General features: G+C 43.5%; 1 protein-coding gene across 2 annotated transcripts in view; it reads left to right on the top strand.

Annotated features, from left to right (window-relative positions):
• Positions 1-22,711, top strand: part of LOC126100099 (uncharacterized) — a 148,179-nt gene that overhangs the window by 61,157 nt on the left and 64,311 nt on the right. For both annotated transcript variants that reach the window (XM_049910613.1, XM_049910612.1), the window contains exon 2: positions 19,647-19,814. In XM_049910613.1, coding sequence (XP_049766570.1) covers positions 19,647-19,814 — 168 coding nt within the window. The remainder of the gene's footprint in view (positions 1-19,646; positions 19,815-22,711) is intronic.

Raw genomic sequence — 22,711 nt, 5'->3', positions numbered from 1 at the left:
TACGAGATACATGTGTTTATAGACGGTGGAATAATAATGGAATCTCGAAAGTAGCACTTAAATATGGAATTATTTTGGTCATTTCCCGCGATGCTATTACCGATCTTCGTGCTATGTTGCTCTGAGCCATCTACTTGCCAATGGTGTCCCTGTCTCAGCTCATGTGGAGAAGGTAAGGCATTGCGTTTTCATACGATAGTGTATACAGTGGATGGGTGACGGACGCTCGAAGAATAATAAATAGTTACAGAACCAAATGGCAAATACTCAGCGTATACATATAACACATAATTTCCAAGTTGGACACGAGGCGCAAGTGAGCATACGAAGACTCACTGAAGGTAATGAAAAATTACACTTAATAAAGATCCAAATGCCACTATGCTTGCCCGCATCTCGTGGTCGTGCGGTAGCGTTCTCGCTTCCCACGCGCGGGTTCCCGGGTTCGATTCCCGGCGGGGTCAGGGATTTTCTCTGCCTCGTGATGGCTGGGTGTTGTGTGCTGTCCTTAGGTTAGTTAGGTTTAAGTCGTTCTAAGTTCTAGGGGACTGATGACCATAGATGTTAAGTCCCATAGTGCTCAGAGCCATTTGAACCATTTTTGAGCCACTATGCTTGGAACAGAATTCATGGTCAAACAGAATCTAACAGAATCCGTAGCAGATTCTGCGTCCCTATAGAAGCGGTAGTACTTCTCTCGTTTCGATCAGCAAACAAGGGCTATATCATCATAAACGCACATGCACCTACCAACAACGACAACAGAAAAATCCAGAAAAAACGAACAATTTGCGGAAACATCAGAAAATGAGACATCAAAAATACCAAAGCACCACAAGTAGGATACTTCAAAGCACTGATCGGCACACAAGAGAAATACATGGCAATAGTAGGAAATGGTCCTGCATACAATCGCACCAATAACAGTCGAGAAACGCTCACCAACTTCGATATCAAATTCGACTTGAAGCTGATGTTAACGTTTTCAGAAAATCACGAAGGAGAAAGATCAGTTTTTCTCCTTATACACATTTAGGCTCATATCAACTGGATCATGTGGCAATAACGAAAGAAAGGCATAAAGAATTTATGCAAACATAATCAGAATAGGACTAGGCATAGATTGGGACCACTTTTTAACAGTAATCAAAGTCAAATTTCAACCAAAAAATTAAACTCCAAATTTTAAAAAATCCTTAGAATTCTCACAAAATTTGTAAGACGGCAGCTTCTCACAAAGAAGAAGGGAAATGGGTATGAGACCAGAGAAGGAATGATAGAAACAGTGATAGAACTAGAACAGCCACGAAGAAGAAGGAAACATAGTGGAATAAGATATGTGCTGAAACAACAGAACGCAGCTTGGAAGAAATGGAACTCCTGAAAAAAAGGGAAGTGAGTGGAACACATTCACTGAGATCAAAAATTATTCGAACAGGGAAATTGAAATGTGATGAAAATGACTAGAGGAAATACGTAGGTACAAATTTCAGACAGAACAACGATAGTGAGTCCTGTAGTTTTCAGAGAAGAAATAATAAGAGTCCAAACCGGTAAGACTTCAAAGATTCAATAGGCAAACTGATTACCAGCAACGAAGACAACTGTGAATTACTAGTGAAATTCTTCAAAAATTCTAAACTGCAGCGAATCAACAGGATGACTCATTTTTAGCCAGCCTAAAAGGAAAACCCAGCTTCAAAACCACTGTCACTGAATCAAACTGAACAATGGAATAGCCGGCTAAAAAACAACAGATCGCCAGGTGAAGATGGGGTATTTTCTGAGCTATGGAAACTGCGAGGGAAGTGCGCGGCTGAAACCATGCATGAGGTTACTGAAAATTTCTGGGAGAAAGGAAGAATACCGGACGACTGGAAACAAGCCATAATCCATCCATTACATTAGAAGGGAGACAGACCAAACACCAGTGATTACTTCGAGTCGAGTGGGCTGGACAACTTCCAGACTACAATTTGGAAGCGTCTCCTTTGAATATAAGGGTTGTTATCCCTCTCAGCTTCTACATATTTGGACCAGCTAATGTGGCACAGATCATGAACGATATGTGCATCTGATGACACCACACGGAAATATGTAACCCATAATCCACTTTTCATCTCACTTACACGCATGACATTACTGAGTGATGAAAGAACCGAACGCTTGTATAAATCTCCGTCAGTAGCACAAGGCAAAACAATAATTGCCTCTTCATAAATACAGCAGCTGGTGTGTTATTGTTTTTAAGAAACGCAGGAGATTCACAGGTAATCTAAAAAAACAAAGAGTACACATCACAGTCTTCTAGAAGTACCCCGTGCAAGTTTGCTTGAAAGTAACCACGGAATCGTTGTTCACCGAACTAGTATTGAAGAGTTGCTTCAGAAAATGGGCGTGGCAGGAAGATTGCGTCACGCATATAACAATTTCCACGGCATTTCAGATGCAGTTTAATGATTCCTCTGGTAATTTATTGTTCATGAGTTCTACTAACAAATAAAAAATAAATTCAAGAGTGACTTATTCGGTCAATATTATGAACGTCCTCCCTTAAATCAACCTTTGTTCGTTTCAAGAGTCGCTTGTTGCCTTAAAAGTCGGGTTTAAAGTCGTAAAGATGGTGTAACTGACAGACGGTCATCTCACCCTTCAGACTAACACGTAAGCTCGTAGTAGTCTTCCGTCATAGCTGCAGACACGAGACATAAAGGGACAGAAAAAAGCGTCAGACATCGCGTACGGCGATCCAGCAAGCTCCTGCAGCGTTCCAAAGAATCGTAGACCAGAGGTTTCCAACCTGCGGGTAATTACCCCTAAGAGATAAAATGAAATTTTCTGTGGAGTGAAAACCAAAATTATCTGATTGTCTTTTAGTCACAAAACTGAATTACATTTAAAACATCATTATTACTATCGCGATTGTGTAAGACTATGATACTGATTATATAAATTATTCATATTTTCTTTTTTCTCAATTTATAGCATTAATGCGTGACACAATGCAATGAGGTCACAGGTTACTTACATACTCCACTCACTACACGAGCACTCTGTGATTTGCAGCACACATCTATGGCAGTAAAAATGAGTCATACAAATAATAAACGCCAAATATATTACTTAAATGTCTTCTCGAAGGCGTAGATTGTTGCTGAGGTGTGTACACCACTGTGGATAGTTAACTTTCTTGTCTGCCAAGGAATTGGAGGCAGCATTCGCGATGCACCTATAATTGCTTCATCAGTTGTTCTAGTACACACGCGTGAACTACCTGAACAGAATACATGGAAACGAAGTGTGGCATTCAAGTAGATTTTTGAACATGATAACTATAAGAATGAAAACAACGGAGTGAATGGATCCGGGGCGTGATTTATGATGTGCGCAGATTAAGAACAAACTACACTACTGGCCATTAAAACTGCTACACCAAGAAGAAATACAGATGATAAACGGGTATTCACTGGACAAATATGTTATACTAGAACTGACATGTGATTACATTTTCACGCAATTTGGGTGCATAGATCCTGAGAAATCAGTACCCAGAACAACCACCTCTGGCCGTAATAACGACCTTGATACACCTGGGCATTGAGTCAAATAGCGCTTGGATGGCGTGTACAGGTACAGCTGCCCATGCAGCTTCAACACGATACCACAGTTCATCAAGAGTAGTGACTGGCGTATTGTAACCAGCCAGTTGCTCGGCCACCATTGACCAGAAGTTTTCAATTGGTGAGAGATCTGGAGAATGTGCTGGCCGGGGCAGCAGTCGAACATTTTCTGTATCCAGAAAAGCCCCTACAGGACCTGCAACATGCGGTCATGCATTATCCTGCTGAAATGTAGGGTTTCGCAGGGATCGAATGAAGGGTAGAGCCACGGGTCGTAACACATCTGAAATGTAACGTCCACTGTTCAAAGTACTGTCAATGCGAAAACGAGGTGACCGACACGTGTAACCAATGGCACCCCATACCATCACGTCGGGTGATACGTCAGTATGGCGATGACGAATACACGCTTCCAATGTACGTTCACCGCGATGTCGCCAAACACGGATGCGACCATCACGATGCTGTAAACAGAACCTGGATTCATCCGAAAAAATGACGTTTTGCCATTCGTGCTCCTAGGTTCGTCGTTGAGTACACCATCGCAATTGCTCCTGTCTGTGATGCAGCGTCAAGGGTAGCCGCAGCCATGGTCTCCGAGCTGATAGTCCATGCTGCTACAAACGTCGTCGAACTGTTGGTGCAGATGGTTGTTGTCTTGCAAACGTCCCCATCAGGGATCGAGACGTGGGTGCACGATCTGTTACAGCCATGCGGATAAGATGCCTGTCATCTCGACTGCTAATGATATGAGGCCGTTGGCATCCAGCACAGCATTCCGTATTACCATCCTGAACCCACCGATTCCATATTCTGCTAACAGTCATTGGATCTCGACTAACGCGAGTAGCAACGTCGCGAAACGATAAACCGCAATCGCGATAGGCTACAATCCGACCTTTATGAAAGTCAGAAACGTGACGGTACGCATTTCTCCTCCTTACACGAGGCATCACAACAACGTTTCGCCGGGCAACGCGGGTCAACTGCTGTTTGTGTATGAGAAATTGGTCGGAAACTTTCCTCATGTCAGCACGTTGTAGGTGTCACCACCGACGCCAACCTTGTGTGAATGCTCTGAACAGCTAATGATTTGCATATCACAGCATCTTCTTCCTGTCGGTTAAATTTCGCGTCTGTAGCACGTCACCTTCGTGGTGTAGCAATTTTAATGGCCAGTAGTGTAGTTGCCATCACTGTATGATGTTGGTACAACTTTCTGTTTGACTCCCAGTTCGCTTCTTGACATGTTACTTTTGGTTTTAGATTATTACTTATTCAAGATATGTGTTTATGCCTGAACTGGTGGCGAAATTCGAATCGACATTTTGGTTTATTTTTATTGATTGTTTTTAGCTCTGTTTCCTTCGCCGTTTTTGAAGTGATTGCACTTTTTCATAAACCTCATTTATTATTTGAATGACGTGTCGGAAAGGCTGACAGGTTAGCTCTTCAAAAACCGCCGACATTTCGACAGGAAATCCGACTGCCATTTCCAAGGCATAATCTGCCACCTACTTGCAAGTCCTGCGTTGTAGAGCTATGCCCGGTGGGGCTACGCAGCGCCCGTACGTAGGCGCCAGTTGATGCCTTCAAAATGGCAGTCTGATTTTGCTGTCGAAATATCGGCAGTTTTTGAAGAGCTAACTTGGTAGCATTTAGCACAAATCATTCAAACGTTGTACAAACCGGGAAAAACTTGTTAATCACATGTCATTTATTCCTTGTATAATCTTACTTAATGAGTGTGAATCACCTGATGGTCTATAAATTTCAGGATACGCACATCCCTGTGTCCTAGGTTGAAACACAAATTTATTTTTCCAAATGCTTCCTTTCTTAAGGAATCACCTAGATGTCGAAGAAAAAAAAGTTGGTGGTAATTCGTAGAGTAAGAGAAAACGAAAGTATGTCAATTGTTAAAAAAAACCTTAAATTGTAGTCCGTGTTTTCTAGTTCACATTTTGTTTATTTTCTTTATCTGGAGTCAATACAGGGATGATTCCTTCATAGCCATTCTTCCTCACCCCATGCACTCCTCACGCCCATCCGTATACCACTAGCTGATGGCATTACTAAACCAAGGTGCGGCAGCATTCATATTAGGATATTAAAAACACACCATCAGGCAATAACTGAAATTTATTTATTACCTCTTATGTCTATTAATAGTTAAAGGTATGCCATTTACTAATGTGTAAGTCATTGTCCATTGCGTGAATTACTTTTTGAATATGATTCCTGTCAAATGATGCCCGCTCTGCACAACACATTCATCTAGTAGGCGTTGGAAGCTTTCCATAACTCGGCGTAACGTATTCCCTGGGACATTGCCGACGGCAGTTCTGATGCCATCCTTCAACTCAAGAATGGTGGCACAACGTGTTTGGAACACTTCTTGCTTCAGGTAGCTCCAAAGGAAAAAGTCTGCACAAGAAAGGTCAGGTGAGGGAGGCGGTCAGGAAATGTCACCAAAACGGGAAATTACTGTACCGGGAAACGTCTGTCTCAAGAAATCTATGCAAATTCTGTCTGTATGCGAGGTCGCTCCGTCTTGTTGAAACAATAATTGTTCCACATCCACATCGACCATACCTAACTGGGGAAGAACGAAGTCTTGCAGCATCTTTAGGTATCGTTCACTGGTGAGAGGTACAGCCACACCGCTGTCATCCTCAAAGAAGTAACGGCCAATAATTCCAAAGGAAGCAACTCCACACCACACTGTGACACAAGAACTGTGCAAGGGCTTGATGTGCAGTTCATGCCGGTTTGCATCACTCCAATAAAGCATATTCTGTTTATTCACTGAACTACATAACTCGAAATGAGCTTCATCTGACATCAAGATAGTGTGCAACATTTGTGGATTTTGGCGAAGGAGATCACGCACGGTTAAACAGAATGTTTCGCTTGAAACCTAATCGCGAGACCTGATTTCCTGAACAATCTGCAGCTTATATCGGTGAAAATAGAGATCTTCGTGGAATATTCTCCTGAATGAGCGATCGGACATATGCACAGTTTGCGCATGACGACGAGCAGATCTTTCTGGGATACACAATAGTCTTGCACGAACGTTTTCTACGGCTTCTGGTGTCCGCACAGTTCTTTCACTTCTTCCCGGTTTGCCACTGCAAACAGAACTTGTTGTTCGAAGTGCAAGTACCCTCATCGAAATGGTTCGTCCATCTGGAACTTCCCCATGACGTCCCAAGTTGAAATGTTGCCGAAATAGACGGTGGGTAGCAATAAGACAGTGCGGTTCTAGGCGCTTCAGTCTGGAACCGCGTGACCGCTACGGTCGCAGGTTCGAATCCTGCCTCGGGCATGGATGTGTGTGATGTTCTTAGGTTAGTTAAGTTTAAGTAGTTCTAGAGGACTGATGACCTCAGAAGTTAAGTCCCATAGTGCTCAGAGCCATTTGAACCATTTGAACCAAGCAATAAGAGAGTCGTTATTCTTGAAATAACTTTCAACAGCAAAGGCACGAAGCTATGCACTCCACCGCTCCATATCACTGTCACACTCGAAATGGCAGCTCATTAGACACGAATGCGGCACGAGCTGGGACGCATTCCTGCAGTACGTAACTGTACTACGCAAGTCAAATTATTGTATGAACGCTGCCGCACCCTGTGACAGTAAACAGAAAATAAGAAGGAAGATAAACTAGAAGATCGACGAGATTAGGAATTGCTTCATCTGCAGCAGTTGAGAAACTCTGAGCGACTCTTCAAACTACGTCACCTCAGAAAAATTCCTACTGCCATGTAAACTCAAAGCCACTTCCCGATACATCTTTACGAGACGACAATGTTATTTTGATATCTTCCAAAGTTCAGGGACGAGAAACTGTAGTCGAGCAGTAAAATGACAAACACTGGAAAACAATGTTCTTGTAAGACGTCCACCTCTACTGGATTACTCGACACCACTATAAAAAAACAGCTTTTTATCGTTTTTGTCGGAAATTTATAGTCTATTTGCGGTCAAACTCATACCTTGAAAGCCCTAAGAAAAGCTGCGAATCTTGTTGAGAGACAATAAGTACTAGCCAAAACACTTAAGAGAGGAGAAAAAAGGAGTGGAGGGAGGCTACCAGACTAACTTCACTGGCGCCTCTTCACAACAGTATCTTTAAAATTTACAGCATCTCTGATTATTGTCGAGTATCTTTCATAAGCGCAGGACAAGTGATACTCTATAGACCGTAAAATTACGCTGCTTTGAACCAAACGCGAGACAATAAGCCGATCTTGAATGAGAAAAAAATGCGTAAACTGTCGGAAAGTACTGTGTTCATAAATCGGCACAGCAGTAACAGCGATGTATAGGATCAAGGGCACGCACAGGGCAGTTCCCTCCAGAGCGACTGGTTTTTCCTCAAGCTTGTGTAAGTCGGCAGCCACGTACTCCGGCCTTCATCGTGGAAAAAAGTGAGCTCGCCGAGTTGTACAACGATAGATCATATTTCTTTTGTTGCTTGCGATGCACCTGAGCCTAGTGTATGAGGGATGTGCTTCCCAGGTGAAACAAAGGACTCCTTAAAGATGCGACGCTGCAGAGGGACAGAGGGTTAGCTGTGTAACTTCAGAATATTCGTGTTATCTGTAGGCCTTTGGGACAATGACAGACTTTTCCCTTGGAGAATGTCATTTGGTATTCAGATCCCATATTATACGCTAGTTCCCATAAATTAGGGAAAAGATCACACTACAGGAGTAACTCTCTAGAGTATAGTCAATTGAGATGAAAGCTGAGTACGTTTTTACACGGTAGTGTCACACAAAACTAATACATTCAAAGAAAAGGCGATACAAACGGATATTTTTCTTAAAAAATTATTGGCGTTTGGAGTCTGTGGTATGCACGCACCAGGATATTCTATAAGTGTTACATCTACTGATCGGTAGACTCATATGGAAACGTGGCATCCAATGTTTAATGCTTCCGTCAACAAAAAGTGTTCTTTTAATGTTACAGACGATATAGGCTTTCAAAAGCAACGTATGTACCTCATTACATGGGAATGTGGAATGTCTTATGCAGGGCAGACTATTAGAACAGTCCACGAGAGGTGCAACGAACATCAGCAACAAACCGCACTAAAACAGGCGAACAAATGAACTCTCGCCGAGCACTGTCTTAGGTACAATAGTGGAATGAAATATGGCGAGACCCGGTATCGTGGTTCAAATGTCATGCTACTAGGACAGTTTAATTAGGGAGTCTACCAAACAAAGACATCAAAAAACCTAATGAACCGGGACGGTCGTTTGATTTAAGCGAATCCTGGGACCCGACACAAAATTTATGACCACCACCAGAGCTAGAAAATGTTGACAGAACGTGCGCTTTATGGAATGTCAATGCGGCCCCCTCCCATCCAAAAAAAAGCGCCACCAATGATAGTTAACATTCTGGTTGAAGTGCAGGCAGCGAGTACACGTAATAGTACAACTATAGTAATACAACTTGATAGCTTGCAGCAACTGAAGATGGTGAGTGGGTCGTCAAAATATCGTACACAGAAATGAACAAATCGGCTGAACAGCCGAAATTACACCATAACTCGAAAAGTAGTTCACGAAAAATTCGTTACAAGAGACAGATCGCAGACGTCTGTAGTTATATTTCAGGCCACGTTGATGTTCTAACTTCAGTCCTATAGAGAATGTTTCTGATGCTACTCACTCTTTTTCTACTGCCACTTGTCTTGTAATAACAACTTTACAAGAGGAATGGGACTTACTTCCCTGCTCTTATAATTTTAAGGATTGTAGCAAATTGTGCCACCATAGAACAAGTTACAGAATCAAAAGCAGAAAATAATGAAATTCAATCTATTTGAGCGGTGCCGTCAGAATTTATAGGACTCTACAGAAAGATTCATTCGTACATCACTTTTGTAGGTTAGAAGTATGGAAGGAGTTCACATGGTCTGGTGAGTATCAATATAAACTGCTTAAGGTCGTTTATGCACCACTCTAATTAGTCACATAATTTGTATTGTTTCTTTACTGGAAAGCTCTTTCTCAGTGTAATTTTGACCACAAAAAATCGCTCAGTACCGCTGGTGGAAGGGAATAATTAGTAATTGGTTGTAAAAAAAAAACGCTATTGAACTATTAAAAACCACGACCCAAACAACGACTTCCGCCATTGGAAACATAATATTTCTCACTGACGATAACCAAACATGTGGGAAAATGTTTTCTGGAAATGTTATCCCTCAAAACCCAAAATGGTATCCTGTTATCATTAATATGCGTTATCAATAATAACGAAACAAAATAAACTCCTCACACTTAACAGGGCAATATAGTACTGTGAAATCTGAGCAGATTTAGACTTAAAATTCCTTGGTACTGAAAGCATAATGAATGCCATTATTTTTCTTTCAGTAAATGTAAATTATTGTCCATCGTCCCATTGTTGTCAACTATTCCTCATCGACGAACTAGAACCTGTCAGGAAATTCAAATTAGTAAGCTTTTATGCCCTGTTTCGAACACTTTTCCCCATTTGTTTGTGCTCAGAATTTCACTCACACCGCGTGATCCTATGCTGCTGACCATTTCAAATTCATAAAATGTCTGATTCTCTAGATACACGTATCGTCAAGCATAATCGCTACGTACATTGAGGCATTTATTGCTAGACTCCACGAACTTCGCCAAACCGTCTATGGAAAAATTCCGGTTTCAAGGCCTTCCTTGGCACGAACTCAGCGCCTGAGTGGAAGGCAACCACACCAACTTACTGCGCCGTGTGGTTGCGAGTCTGTCTTGCCAAGGCGCACAGGTGCATAGCGAAGCGCACTCCGTGTCACACCCCACATTTCCTTTTCCAGTCGCGAATGGTTCACTGGAAGGACTGTTGCTAAGCGTCCGTGTGAGCTGGAATCACTCTAATTCCCTCTTAAAGGTATTTTCGCAAGGTATATTTCACAGTAAACAATATATTGGTTGATTATCGTAGAAATGTACTCTAGTGCAATTTTACAAGCAAACCATATCTAGATGCACGATGTTCGTCTTGTAGCGGCTGCCTCTTGAGTAAGATGAATATTTACGTGATGTGATCGTGTTTGTTTCTGCTATCAATTCTACCGGGTTAGAGTGCCTGACTAAGAAGCAATATCAAGTATCGGTCGAATGAGTAGTTCTTAGATTACCACCTACCACCACGGTGGGCTATAGTTCTTCAGTTTCGTTCCAATGAATCTCAGTCTGGCATCTGTCTTTTCTACGATTATTTTTATGTGGCTGCTCCACTCTAAATCGTTCTTTAAGAATACTTTCAGATATCTGATGAATGTTTGTTTCCAGCGATTTTTCGACACTCGCGTAATCAAGAAATAGGCGTTCTTTCACCTTACATGTGACAAATACATAACATTTGTTTATGTTGAGGGTCAAATGCCAATTACTGGATGGGCTGCCGATCTTCTGCAGGTCTTCCTGTATTTCGCTACAATTTTCTAGCGGTTTGTCTTGTCTGTGCACATCTACATCGGCATACACACTCCGCAAGCCGCCTTGCGCATTGTGGCGCAGAATACCCGGTACCGCTACTGGTCACTTTCTTTCCTGTTGCACTCGCAAACAGAGTGGGAGGAAAACGACTCTCTATATTAGCGGATCAAGAAGAATATAATAATTCCAATCCCAAAGAAAGCAGGTGTTGACAGATGTGAAAATTACCGAACTATCAGTTTAATAAGTCACAGCTGCAACATACTAACGAGAATTCTTTACAGACGAATGGAAAAACTGGTAGAAACAGACCTCGGGGAAGATCAGTTTGGATTCCGTAGAAATGTTGGAACACGTGAGGCAATACAGGCCCTACGACTTATCTTAGAAAATAGATTAAGAATAGGCAAGCCTACGTTTCTAGCATTTGTAGACTTGGAGAAAGCTTTTGACAATGTTGACTGGAATACTCTCTTTCAAATTCTAAAGGTGGCAGGGGTAAAATACAGGGAGCGAGAAGCTATTTACAATTTGTACATAAAACAGATGTCAGTTATAAGAGTCGAGGGACATGAAAGGGAAGCAGCGGTTGGGAAGGGAGTGAGACAGGGTTGTAGCCTCTCCCTGATGTTATTCAATCTGTATATTGAGCAAGCAGTAAAGGAAACAAAAGTTCAGAGTAGGCATTAAAATCCATGGAGAAGAAATAAAAACTTTGAGGTTCGCCGATGACATTGTACTTCTGTCAGAGACAGCAAAGGACTTGGAAGAGCAGTTGAACGGAATGGACAGTGTCTTGACAGGAGGATATAAGATGAACGTCAACAAAAGCAAAACGAGGATAATGGAATGTAGTCGAATTAAATCGGGTGATGTTGAGGGAGTTAGATTAGGAAATGAGACATTTAAAGTAGTAAAGGAGTTTTGCCATTTGGGAAGCAAACTAAATGATGACGGTCGAAGTAGAGAGGATATAAAATGTAGACTGGCAATGGCAAGGAAAGCGTTTCTGAAGAAGAGGAATTTGTTAACATCGAGTATAGATTTAAGTGTGAGGAAGTCGTTTCTGAAAGTATTTGTATGGAGTGTAGCCATGTATGGAAGTGAAACACGGACGATAAATAGTTTGGACAAGAAGAGAATAGAAGCTTTCGAAATGTGGTGCTACAGAAGAATGCTGAAGATTGGATGGGTAGGTCGCATAACTAATGAGGAGGTACTGAATAGGATTGGGGAGAAGAGGAGTTAGTGGCACAACTTGACTAGTAGAAGGGATCGGTTGGTAGGACGTATTCTGAGGCATCAAGGGATCACAAATTTACCATTGGAGGGCAGCGTGGAGGATAAAAATCGTAGAGGGAGACCAAGAGATGAATACGCTAAGCAGATTCAGAAGGTTGTAGTTTGCAGTAAGTACTGGGAGATGAAGAAGCTTGCACAGGATAGAGTAGCATGGAGAGCTGCATGAAACCAGTCTCTGGACTGAAGACCACAACAACAACAACATATTAGCGAAATTTATTCTGTATATCCTCGTAATTTCTCGTATCTTATCTTCGTGGTCCTTACGCCCTGTGTATCTTGGGGGCAGTAGAATCATTCTGCAGTCAGCTTCAATTGCCGGTCCTCTACATTTTCTCAGTAGTGTTTCTCGAAAAGAACATCGGCTTCCCTCCAGCGCCGTACGGGTTAGCCGCGCGGTCTGGGGCGCCTCGTCACGGTCCGTGCAGCTCCCCCCGTCGGAGGTTCGAGTCCTCCCTCGGGCATGGACGTGTGTGTTGCCCATAACGTAGGTTAGATTAAGTAGTGTGTAAGCTTATGGACCGGTGACCTCAGCAGTTTGGTCCCATAAGACCTTACCATAAATTTCCAATTTTCCCTTCCCGCGATTCCTATTTGAGTTCCCGAAGCATCTTCGTAACAATTGAGTGTTGTTCGAACCTACTGGTAACAAATCCAGCAACCCACCTCTGTATTGATTCGACGTCTTCCTTCAGTCCGACCTGGTATGGGTCCCAAACACTCGAGCAGTACTCAAGAGTTGGTCACACAAGCGTCCTATTTGTGGTCTCCTTTAAAGGTGAACCACTCTTTCTTAAAATTCTCCTAATAAACGGAAGTCGACCATTCGCCTTCCGTACCACAGTTGTCACATGTTCGTTCCATTTCATATCGCTTTGCAACGTTACGCCCAGATATTTAAACGCCGTGATTTTGTCAAGCAGCACATTAGTAATACTGTATCCGAGAGGGTTGTTCTTGAATGAGATTTTCACTCTGCAGCGGTATGTGCGCTGATATGAAACTTCCTGGCAGATTGAAACTGTGTGCCGGACCGAAAGTCGAACTCGGGACCTTTGCCTTTTGCGAGCAAGTGCTCTACCAACTGAGCTACCCAAGCACGACTCACGTCCTGTCCTCACAGCTTTACTTCTGCCAGTATCTCGTCTCTTACCTTCCAAGCTTTCCAGAAGCTCTCCTGCAAACCTGGAATCTTATTCTGGAAACTTCCCCCAGGCTGTGGCTAAGCCATGTCCCCGCAATATCCTTTCTTTCAGGAGTGCTAGTCCTGTAAGGTTCGCAGGAGAGCTTCTGGAAAGTTTGGAAGGTAGGAGACGAGATACTGGCAGAAGTAAAGCTGTGAGGACGGGGCGTGAGTCGTGCTTGGGTAGCTCAGATGATAGAGCACTTGCCCGCGAAAGGCAAGGGTCCCGAGTTCGAGTCTCGGTCCAGCACACACTTTTAATCTGCTAGGAAGTTTCAGGGTTGTTCTTACTAGTCGCCCTCATTAACTTACATTTTTCCACATTTAGGGCTAACTGTCATTCATCACACCAATTAGAAAATTTATCTAAGTCGCCTTGTAACTCAAATTCGATGCCCCACCGTACACCGCAGCATCATCAGCATACAACGGCATATTGCTACCCACCCTGTCCGCCAAATCATTCACGTATATAGAGAACAACAGTGTCCTATCACACTTTCCTGAGCAATTCTGACGATACCCTCGTCTCTGCTGAACACTCGCCGTCGACGACAGCACACTGTTTTCTATAATTTAAAAAGCCTTAGATACACTCACAGATCTGTGAACTTATTCCATACGCTCGTACCTTCGTTAACAGCCTGCAATGGGGCACCGTGTCAAACGTATTTCGGAAATCAATAAACATGACATCTGCCTGTTGCCCTTAACCCATAGTTCCAAGTATACCACGCCAGAAAACGGCAATCTGAGTTTCGCACGAACGATGCTTTCTAAACCCATGCTCATTTGAGGACATAAGCTTCTCAGTCTCAAGAAAATTGAAGTAATTGCCGAAACAGTACAAACTATGTCATAAAACTACAGCGGGTGAATCACCCAAAAATTGCACTGCAAATATTGCAGAGGTGGAAAGTGCTATTGATGTGCGGTTTTCACAGAGTGGACTGGCACTCAGGGGCTCGTACTGTTAGCCAATAAACAGATTGTAATAATTGCTATAAAGTATATTTTTGTGCAAATACAAACATTTTAAATGGGATAACGCCTAATGGAACAACTAAAAGTAGGGTAAGTTAGAATGACATTGGGGTTTTTTGCACGATTCTAGTGCAAGATGTCGTATTTATAAAAGTTTCGCACACCGACACTTGTTTGTGCCATTCAACCTGCGTAGTCGCCAGGTATTGTGTTGTTATGTTTGCTTACAATGTGACTGTGTCTTCCTTGAATGCACCGAGACTTGTTAGTCAGTTATGGTGTGATATTCCAAACAGTAGTTCGTCAGTGGACGATAGCATTTGTTGTTGTTGTTGTTGTTGTGGTCTTCAGTCCTGAGACTGGTTTGATGCAGCTCTCCATGCTACTCTATCCTGTGCAAGCTCCTTCATCTCCCAGTACCTACTGCAACTTACATCATTCTGAATCTGCTTAGTGTATTCATCTATTGGTCTCCCTGTACGACTTTTACCCTCCACGCTGCCCTCCAACACTAAACTGGTGATCCCTTGATGCCTCAGAACATGTCCTACCAACCGATCCCTTCTTCTGGTCAAGTTGTGCCACCAACTCCTCTTCTCCCCAATCCTATTCAATAGCTCCTCATTAGTTATGTGATCTACCCATCTAATCTTGAGCATTCTTCTGTAGCACCACATGTCGAAAGCTTCTATTCTCTTCATGTCCAAACTATTTATCGTCCATATTTCACTTCCATACATGGCTACACTCCATACAAATACTTTCAGAAACGACTTCCTCACACTTAAATCTATACCAGATGGTAACAAATTCCTCTTCTTCAGAATGGCTTTCCTTGCCATTGCCAGTCTACATTTTACATCTTCTCTACTTCGACCATCATCAGTTATTTTGCTCCCCAAATAGCAAAACTCCTTTACTACTTTAAGTGTCTCATTTCCTAATCTAATTCCCTCAGCATCACCCGACTTAATTCGACTACATTCCATTACCCTCGTTTTGTTTTTGTGGATGTTCATCTTATATCCTTCTTTCAAGACACTGTCCATTCCGTTCAACTGCTCTTCCAAGTCCTTTGCTGTCTCTGACAGAATTACAATGTCATCGGCGAACCTCAAAGTTTTTATTTCTTCTCCATCGATTTTAATACTTACTCCGAATTTTTCTTTTCTTTCCTTTACTGCTTGCTCAATATACAGATTGAATAACATCGGGGAGAGGCTACAACCCTGTCTCACTCCTTTCCTAACCACTGCTTCCCTTTCGTGTCCCTCGACTCTTATAACTGCCATCTGGTTTCTGTACAAATTGTAAATAGCCTTTCGCTCCCCGTATTTTACCCCTGTCACCTTCAGAATTCGAAAGTTAGTATTCCAGTCAACATTGTCAAAAACTTTCTCTAAGTCTACAAATGCTAGAAACGTAGGTTTACCTTTTCTTAATCTAGCTTCTAAGGTAAGTCGTAGGGTCAGTATTGCCTCACGTGTTCCAATATTTCTAAGGAATCCAAACTGATCTTCCCCAAGGTCGGCTTCTACTAGTTTTTCCATTCGTCTGTAAAGAATTCGCGTTAGTATTTTGCAGCTGTGTCTTATTAAACTGATAGGTCGGTAATTTTCGCGTCTGTCAACACCTGCTTTCTTTAGGATTGGAATTATTACATTCTTCTTGAAGTGTGAGGGTATTGCGCCTGTCTCATACATCTTGCTCACCAGATGGTAGAGTTTTGTGAGGACTGGCTCTCCCAAGGCTGTCAGTAGTTCTAGTGGAATGTTGTCTACTCCCGGGGCTTTGTTTCGACTCAGGTCTTTCAGTGCTCTGTCAAACTCTTCACACAGTATCGTATCTCCCATTTCATCTTCATCTACCTCCTCTTCCATTTCCATAATATCGTCCTCAAGTACATCACCCTTGTATAGACCCTCTACATACTACTTCCACGTTTCTACTTTCCCTTCTTTGCTTAGAACTGGGTTTCCATCTGAGCTCTTGATATTCATACAAGTGGTTCTCTTTTCTCCAAAAGTCTCTCTAATTTTCCTGTAGGCAGTATCTATCTTACCCCTAGTGAGATAAGCCTCTACATCCTTACATTTGTCCTCTAGCTATGGGATTTAGCAATGCGAAAAAAGCCGACATGCTCATGGTGTATGGAGAGCGTAGAAGGAATGCAGTTGATTCTTGTACAGTGTATGCGGCAAGATATCCCAATAGTCGTCAACCATCTCGGCTCTTATTTATCAACTTCTTCAACGAGCTACGTAACAGTGGTAGTGTAACATCTAGACAACGTAACAGAAGAAAACAAGAGGCGATTGAGTGGGAGAAATTAATGTTCTTGCTGCTGTTGCAGTTGATCCGCACGTTAGCTCCCGCACAATCGCAAGAAGAAATGGCCTGTGTCAGGAAACTGTCCTACGTATTCTCCATCGACATAGGTTCCATTATTTTCAAATCTGTCTCCATCAACAGCTGCGTGGAAACGATTATGAGAAGCGTGTTACTTCTATACATTAGAATTAAGACACGGCACCCTTGTTGTATTATCTTCCTTGTTTAGTGATGAAGCCACATTTATCAATCACAGCCAGGTAAACCGCTGGAAGAAGCAATATCGATCTCTTGACAATGCCCGTTGGCTTCATCAAGTGTAACGTCAGCGTCCATCGAGTGTAAACGTGTGGTATGGGGCAGAGAAACATCAGCTTATAGGCCCGTTATTCTTAGACGGAACACTGAACACGCACAGGAATCGCAGCCTGCTATCAGACCATCTTCCACGGATGCCAGAAGACGTTTCTCTGCAGATTAGGAGGAATCTGTCGTACCAGAATGTTGGGTGACCAGCCCATAGCACACGAAGTACTACAGCGTGTCATGACGAACCGTTTCCAAATCGTTGGATTGGATGTAGAGGGCCTGTACCTCGACCGGTCCATTCCCTGTATTTGACGCCTTTAGACTTTTACTGTGGGGAAAGCTCAAAGACGTTGCCTACAAGGACATATCAACTACACACGAAGATCCACTATGTGATTAAAAGTATCCGGACACCTGGCTGAAAATGACTTACAAGTTCGTGGCTACCTCCATCGGTAATGCTGGAATTCAATATGATGATGGCCCACCCTTAGCCTTGATGACAGCTTCCACTTTCGCAGGCATTCGTTCAATCAGGTACTGGAAGTTTTGGTAAACATTTTTGGAAAGCAGTGATTAATTAATTGTTATATTTTGACTAAAGTTCAGTCTTGATCACTCATGTATGTTTTAATGATATAGGTAACCGGTTTCGGTTCTTTCTACAGAACCATCATCAGACCATGGCTCCCTTAGGATGAGTGATCAAGACTGAACTTTAGTCAAAATAGGTACTGGAAGGTTTCTTGGAGAATGGCAGCCCATTCTTCATGGAGTGCTGCGCTGAGAGGTATCTGTGTCGGTCGGTGAGGCCTGGCACGAAGTCGGCGTTCCAAAAAATTCCAAAGGTATTCTACAGGATTCGGGTCAGGACTCTGTACAGGCCAGTCCATCACAGGGATGTCATTGTCGTGTAACCACTCCGACACAGGCCGTCCATTGTGATGAACAGGTACTCGATCATGTTGAAAGATGCAATTGCCATCCCCGAATTGCTCTTCAACAGTGGCAAGCAAGGAAGTGTTTAGAACATCAATGTAGGCCTGTGCTGTGATAGTGCCACGCAAAGCAACAAGGGTGCAAGCCCCCTCCACGAAAAACACGACCACACCATAACACCACCGCTTCCAAATTTTACTGTTGGCGCTACACATGCTGGCAGATGACGTTCACCGGGCATTCGCCATATCCGCACCCTGCCATCGGATCGCCACATTGTGCACCGTGATTCGTCACTCGACACAACGTTTTTCCACTGTTCAATCGTCCAATGTTTACGCTCCTTACACTAAAGGAGGCGTCGTTTGGCGTTTACTGGAGTGATGGGTGGCTTACGAGCAGCCGCTCGACCATGAAATCCAAGTTCTCTCACCTCCCGCCTAACTGTCATAGTACTTGCAGTGGGTCCTGATGCAGTTTGAAATTCCTGTGTGATGGTCTGGATAGATGTCTGCCTATTACACATTACGACCTTCTTCAACTGTCGTCGGTCTCTGCCAGTCAACAGACGAGGTCGATCTGTACGATTTTCTGCTGTACGCGTTGCTTCACATTTCCACTTCACTGTCACATCGGAAACAGTGGACCTAGGGATGTTTAGGAGTGTGGAAAACTCGCGTACAGACGTATGACAGAAGTGACACCCAATCACCTGACCACGTTCGAAGTCCGTAAGTTCTGCGGAGCGCCCCATTCTGCTCTCTGACGATGTCTAATGACTACTGAGGCCACTGATATGGAGACGTGGCAGTAGGTGGCAGCACAATGCACCTAATATGAAAAACATATGTTTTTGTGGGTGCCCTGATATTTTTGGTCAGATAGTGTATGCAACGACATATTACAGCAGCCTATCCACTGAAATGCTAGCAAATGTGCAGCAGTCGTTCCACACCAGAGTGGAAGCTCGTATTGACGCGTCCGGCAGTCATTTTGAAAACGACGTGCGTCGGTCAATTTTCTCGTTACTGGTCAGAATCCACGCACCTAGTGTATGCACTTGTGTTGGTCTATAGTGTGTCCTACCACATGTATTATAGAAGTGTCAGTGTGGGAACTTTTCAGAATACGATATCTCATAAGCGACTACACTAGACTTCTGCAAGAAACGCAACTGACATCCTACTTTACCCAAATTTAACTCTGTTAATGTCAATAGGCATTGTTTCACTTAGAAAAGTAAATGTTTGCACAAAAAATAGACTTTCTAAGTGTTATTCCAATAAGATTTTGGATAACAATGCAAACCTCTACTGCAAATCCATTCTATGAAAACCGCATAACAATACCTCTTTCCGATTTCCGCAATATTTGCTGTCCAAACTTTAGGTGATTCGCCTTGTGTACTGGTAGTCTTTTGTGTTTCTGTATCATGTATATATTTACAATTTATTTATTTTAATTAGTTTATTTACTTGCGTATTCTTATTGCTAAAGGTGGTGATGCTGGCAGTGGCTGGGGCGCATGCGCAGTTCGACCTGCCGTACCCCCTGCAGCTGGTGCGAGCCGCTCCCAGTGCAGTCAGCCCCCAGCTGTACGGCCCCCAGCCTGAGGCGGTGTCGCTCATCAGAGGCAGCACGCAACCAGGCGACAGCCAACAGCAGGTGAGGTGGCGGCCCAGGGGGGCCGTACTCGGGGGTTAATACGGACAAAAAAAACAAACAACTAGTGGTGGGTGTCATTAAATGTTGCAGTCCTATATTCATATACACTATTCGCCATTAAAATTGCTACACCAAGAAGAAATGCAGATGATAAACGGGTTTCCATTGGCCACATAGATTATACTAGAACTGACATGTGATTACATTTTCACGCAAATTGGGTGCATAGATCCTGAGAAATCAGTACCCAGAACAACCACCTCTGGCCGTAATAAAGGCCTTGATACGCCTGGGTATTGAGTCAAACAGAGCTCGGATGGCGTGTACAGGTACAGCTGCTCATGCAGCTTCAACACGATACCACAGTTCATCAAGTGTAGTGACTGGCATATTGTGACGAGCCAGTTGCTCGGCCACTATTGAAAAAATGTTTTCAATTGGTAAGAGATCTGGAGAATGTGCTGGCAAGGGCAGCAGTCGAACTTTTCTGTATACAGAAACGCCCGTACAGGACCTGCAACATGCGGTCGCGTATTATCCTCCTGAAATGTAGGGTTTTCCAGGGATCGAATGAAGGGTAGAGCCACGGGTCGTAACACATTTCAATGGAACGTCCACTGTTCGAAGTGCCGTCAATGCGAACAAGAGGTGACCGAGACGGGTAACCAATGGCACCATATACGCAGCGTGATACGCCAGTATGGCGATGACGAATACACGCATCCAATGTGCGTTCACCGTGATGTCGCGAAACACGGATGCGACCATCATGATGCTGTTCAAAAAAATGGTTCAAATGGCTCTGAGCACTATGGGACTTAACATCTGTGGTCATCAGTCCCCTAGAACATAGAACTACTTAAACCTAACTAACCTAAGGACATCACACACATCCATGCCCGAGGCAGGATTCGAACTTGCGACCGTAGCGGTCACGCGGGTCCAGACTGAAGAGCCTAGAACCGCAAGGCCACACCGGCCGGCCATGATACTGTAAACAGAAGCTGGATTCATCCGAAAAAATGACGTTTTGTCATTCGTGCACCCAGGTTCGTCGTTGAGTACACCATCGCAGGCGCTCCTGTCTGTGATGCTGCGTCAAGGGTAACCGCAGCCACGGCCTCCGAGCTGATAGTCCATGCTGCTGCATACGTCGTCGAACTGTTCGTGCAGATGGTTGTTGTCTTGCAAACGTCCCCATCTGTTGACTCAGAGATCGAGACGTGGCTGCACGATCCGTTACAGCCATGCGGATAAGATGCCTGTCATTTCGACTGCTAGTGACACGAGGCCGTTGGGATCCATCACGACGTTCCGAATTACCCTCCTGAACCCACCGATTACATATTCTGCTAACAGTCACTCGCACTCGACCAACGCGATACGATAAACCGCAATTGCGATCGGCTACAATCCGACCTTTATCAAAGTCGGAAACGTGATGGTACCCATATCTCCTGCTTACAGGAGGCATCACAACAACGTTTCACCAGGCAACGCCGGTCAACTGCAGTTACTGTATGAGAAATCGGTGGGAAACTTTCCTCATGTCAGCACGTTGTAGGTGTCGTCACCGGCGCCAGCCCTGTGTGAATGCTCTGAAAAGCTAATCATTTGCATATCAGATCATCTTGTTCCTGTCGGTTAAATTTCGCATCTGTAGCACGTCATCTTCAAGCTATGTTCAAATACCAAGCCCCCAAAAAGTCATGGAACTTTAAAACTCTGTGCCCGTACTTGCTTGAAATACGATGACCAGCTCCAGGTTCTGTTACATGTTCATGTATTTGCCAAACAAGTATAGTCTGTTTGTAAACTGAAGCGCGAGCAGTGCTCGAGGTGGGGGAGGTGGCCTCTCCGAAAAGAACACTAAACTGGCAGAACAGCTGCACCAAGAATCAGGTTTCTGTCTTGCAACACGTTGCTGCATTAGTTGATTTCTGTAGATTCTGTACATTTCTTGAGGTGGTTATAACAGTTGCTAATTTCCGTAATTGGTATATTGTTATTACCCTTAATGACAAATAAACACCCTAACACCCTTTCACGTATCTGAGCATTGAATCATCATTGATTTAAAAGGTGCTCAGTGGAACGGCTGTTGTCCATACATATTATAAAAATGTATGTATGTACGTACGAGGGCTTTCCGGAAAGTAAGGAACGATAGGTCGCGAAATGGAAACCACAGTGAAAAATAAAAACTGTTTTATTTGCAACAGTTAGCTACAACTTCCAGCTGCGTATCTGCATAGTCGCCTATCCGACTTAGACGTTTGTGGTAGCGTTGTACCAACTTTCCAATACCCTCTTTATAGAAGGCACCCGCCAGTGCTTTCCGCCCATTCTCTACGCTGGCCTACAGCTCGTTGTCTGTGCCAAAATGTTGTCTTCATAGCCAGGGGTTCACGTGAGCAGACATGAAACTCAGAAAGAGGCAATTACGGGCTGAATTGTGGGTAATCAAACATTTGCAATTGAAAAGGAAGCAGGAGCATCTTCAATGTCCCTGCAAAATGCGGCTGAGAATTGTCTTGAAGAAGAAAATGGACAACAGTTATGTAATGTTGGCTGCATAGCTTCAGGCGAATTTTCTCACCAGGCCGTCGTACTTGGCTGGAGACACTAACGTTCCAGGTATCTTTATGTGCTGCCTGTGTGCTCAGAACTAAAAAGAACGACGTAACGAGATCGACGGGCATACTATAGACACTGATCAATACACCTGTGCAAAACTTCATCGGAATTTTACTGTGGTTTCCATTTCACGACCGATCGTTCCTCACTTTCCGAATAACCCTCGTATGTGTGTGTGTGTGTGTGTGTGTGTGTGTGGGTGTGTGAGTGTGTGTGTGTGTGTGTGTGTGTGTGTCCGTGTCTGTGTGTCACATCGCGTC

The sequence above is a fragment of the Schistocerca cancellata genome, chromosome 9 (genome assembly GCF_023864275.1).
Source record: "Schistocerca cancellata isolate TAMUIC-IGC-003103 chromosome 9, iqSchCanc2.1, whole genome shotgun sequence".
NCBI lineage: Eukaryota > Metazoa > Arthropoda > Insecta > Orthoptera > Acrididae > Schistocerca > Schistocerca cancellata.
Note: the sequence above shows the minus strand (reverse complement) of the source record. Positions and strands in the feature narration are given on the sequence as shown.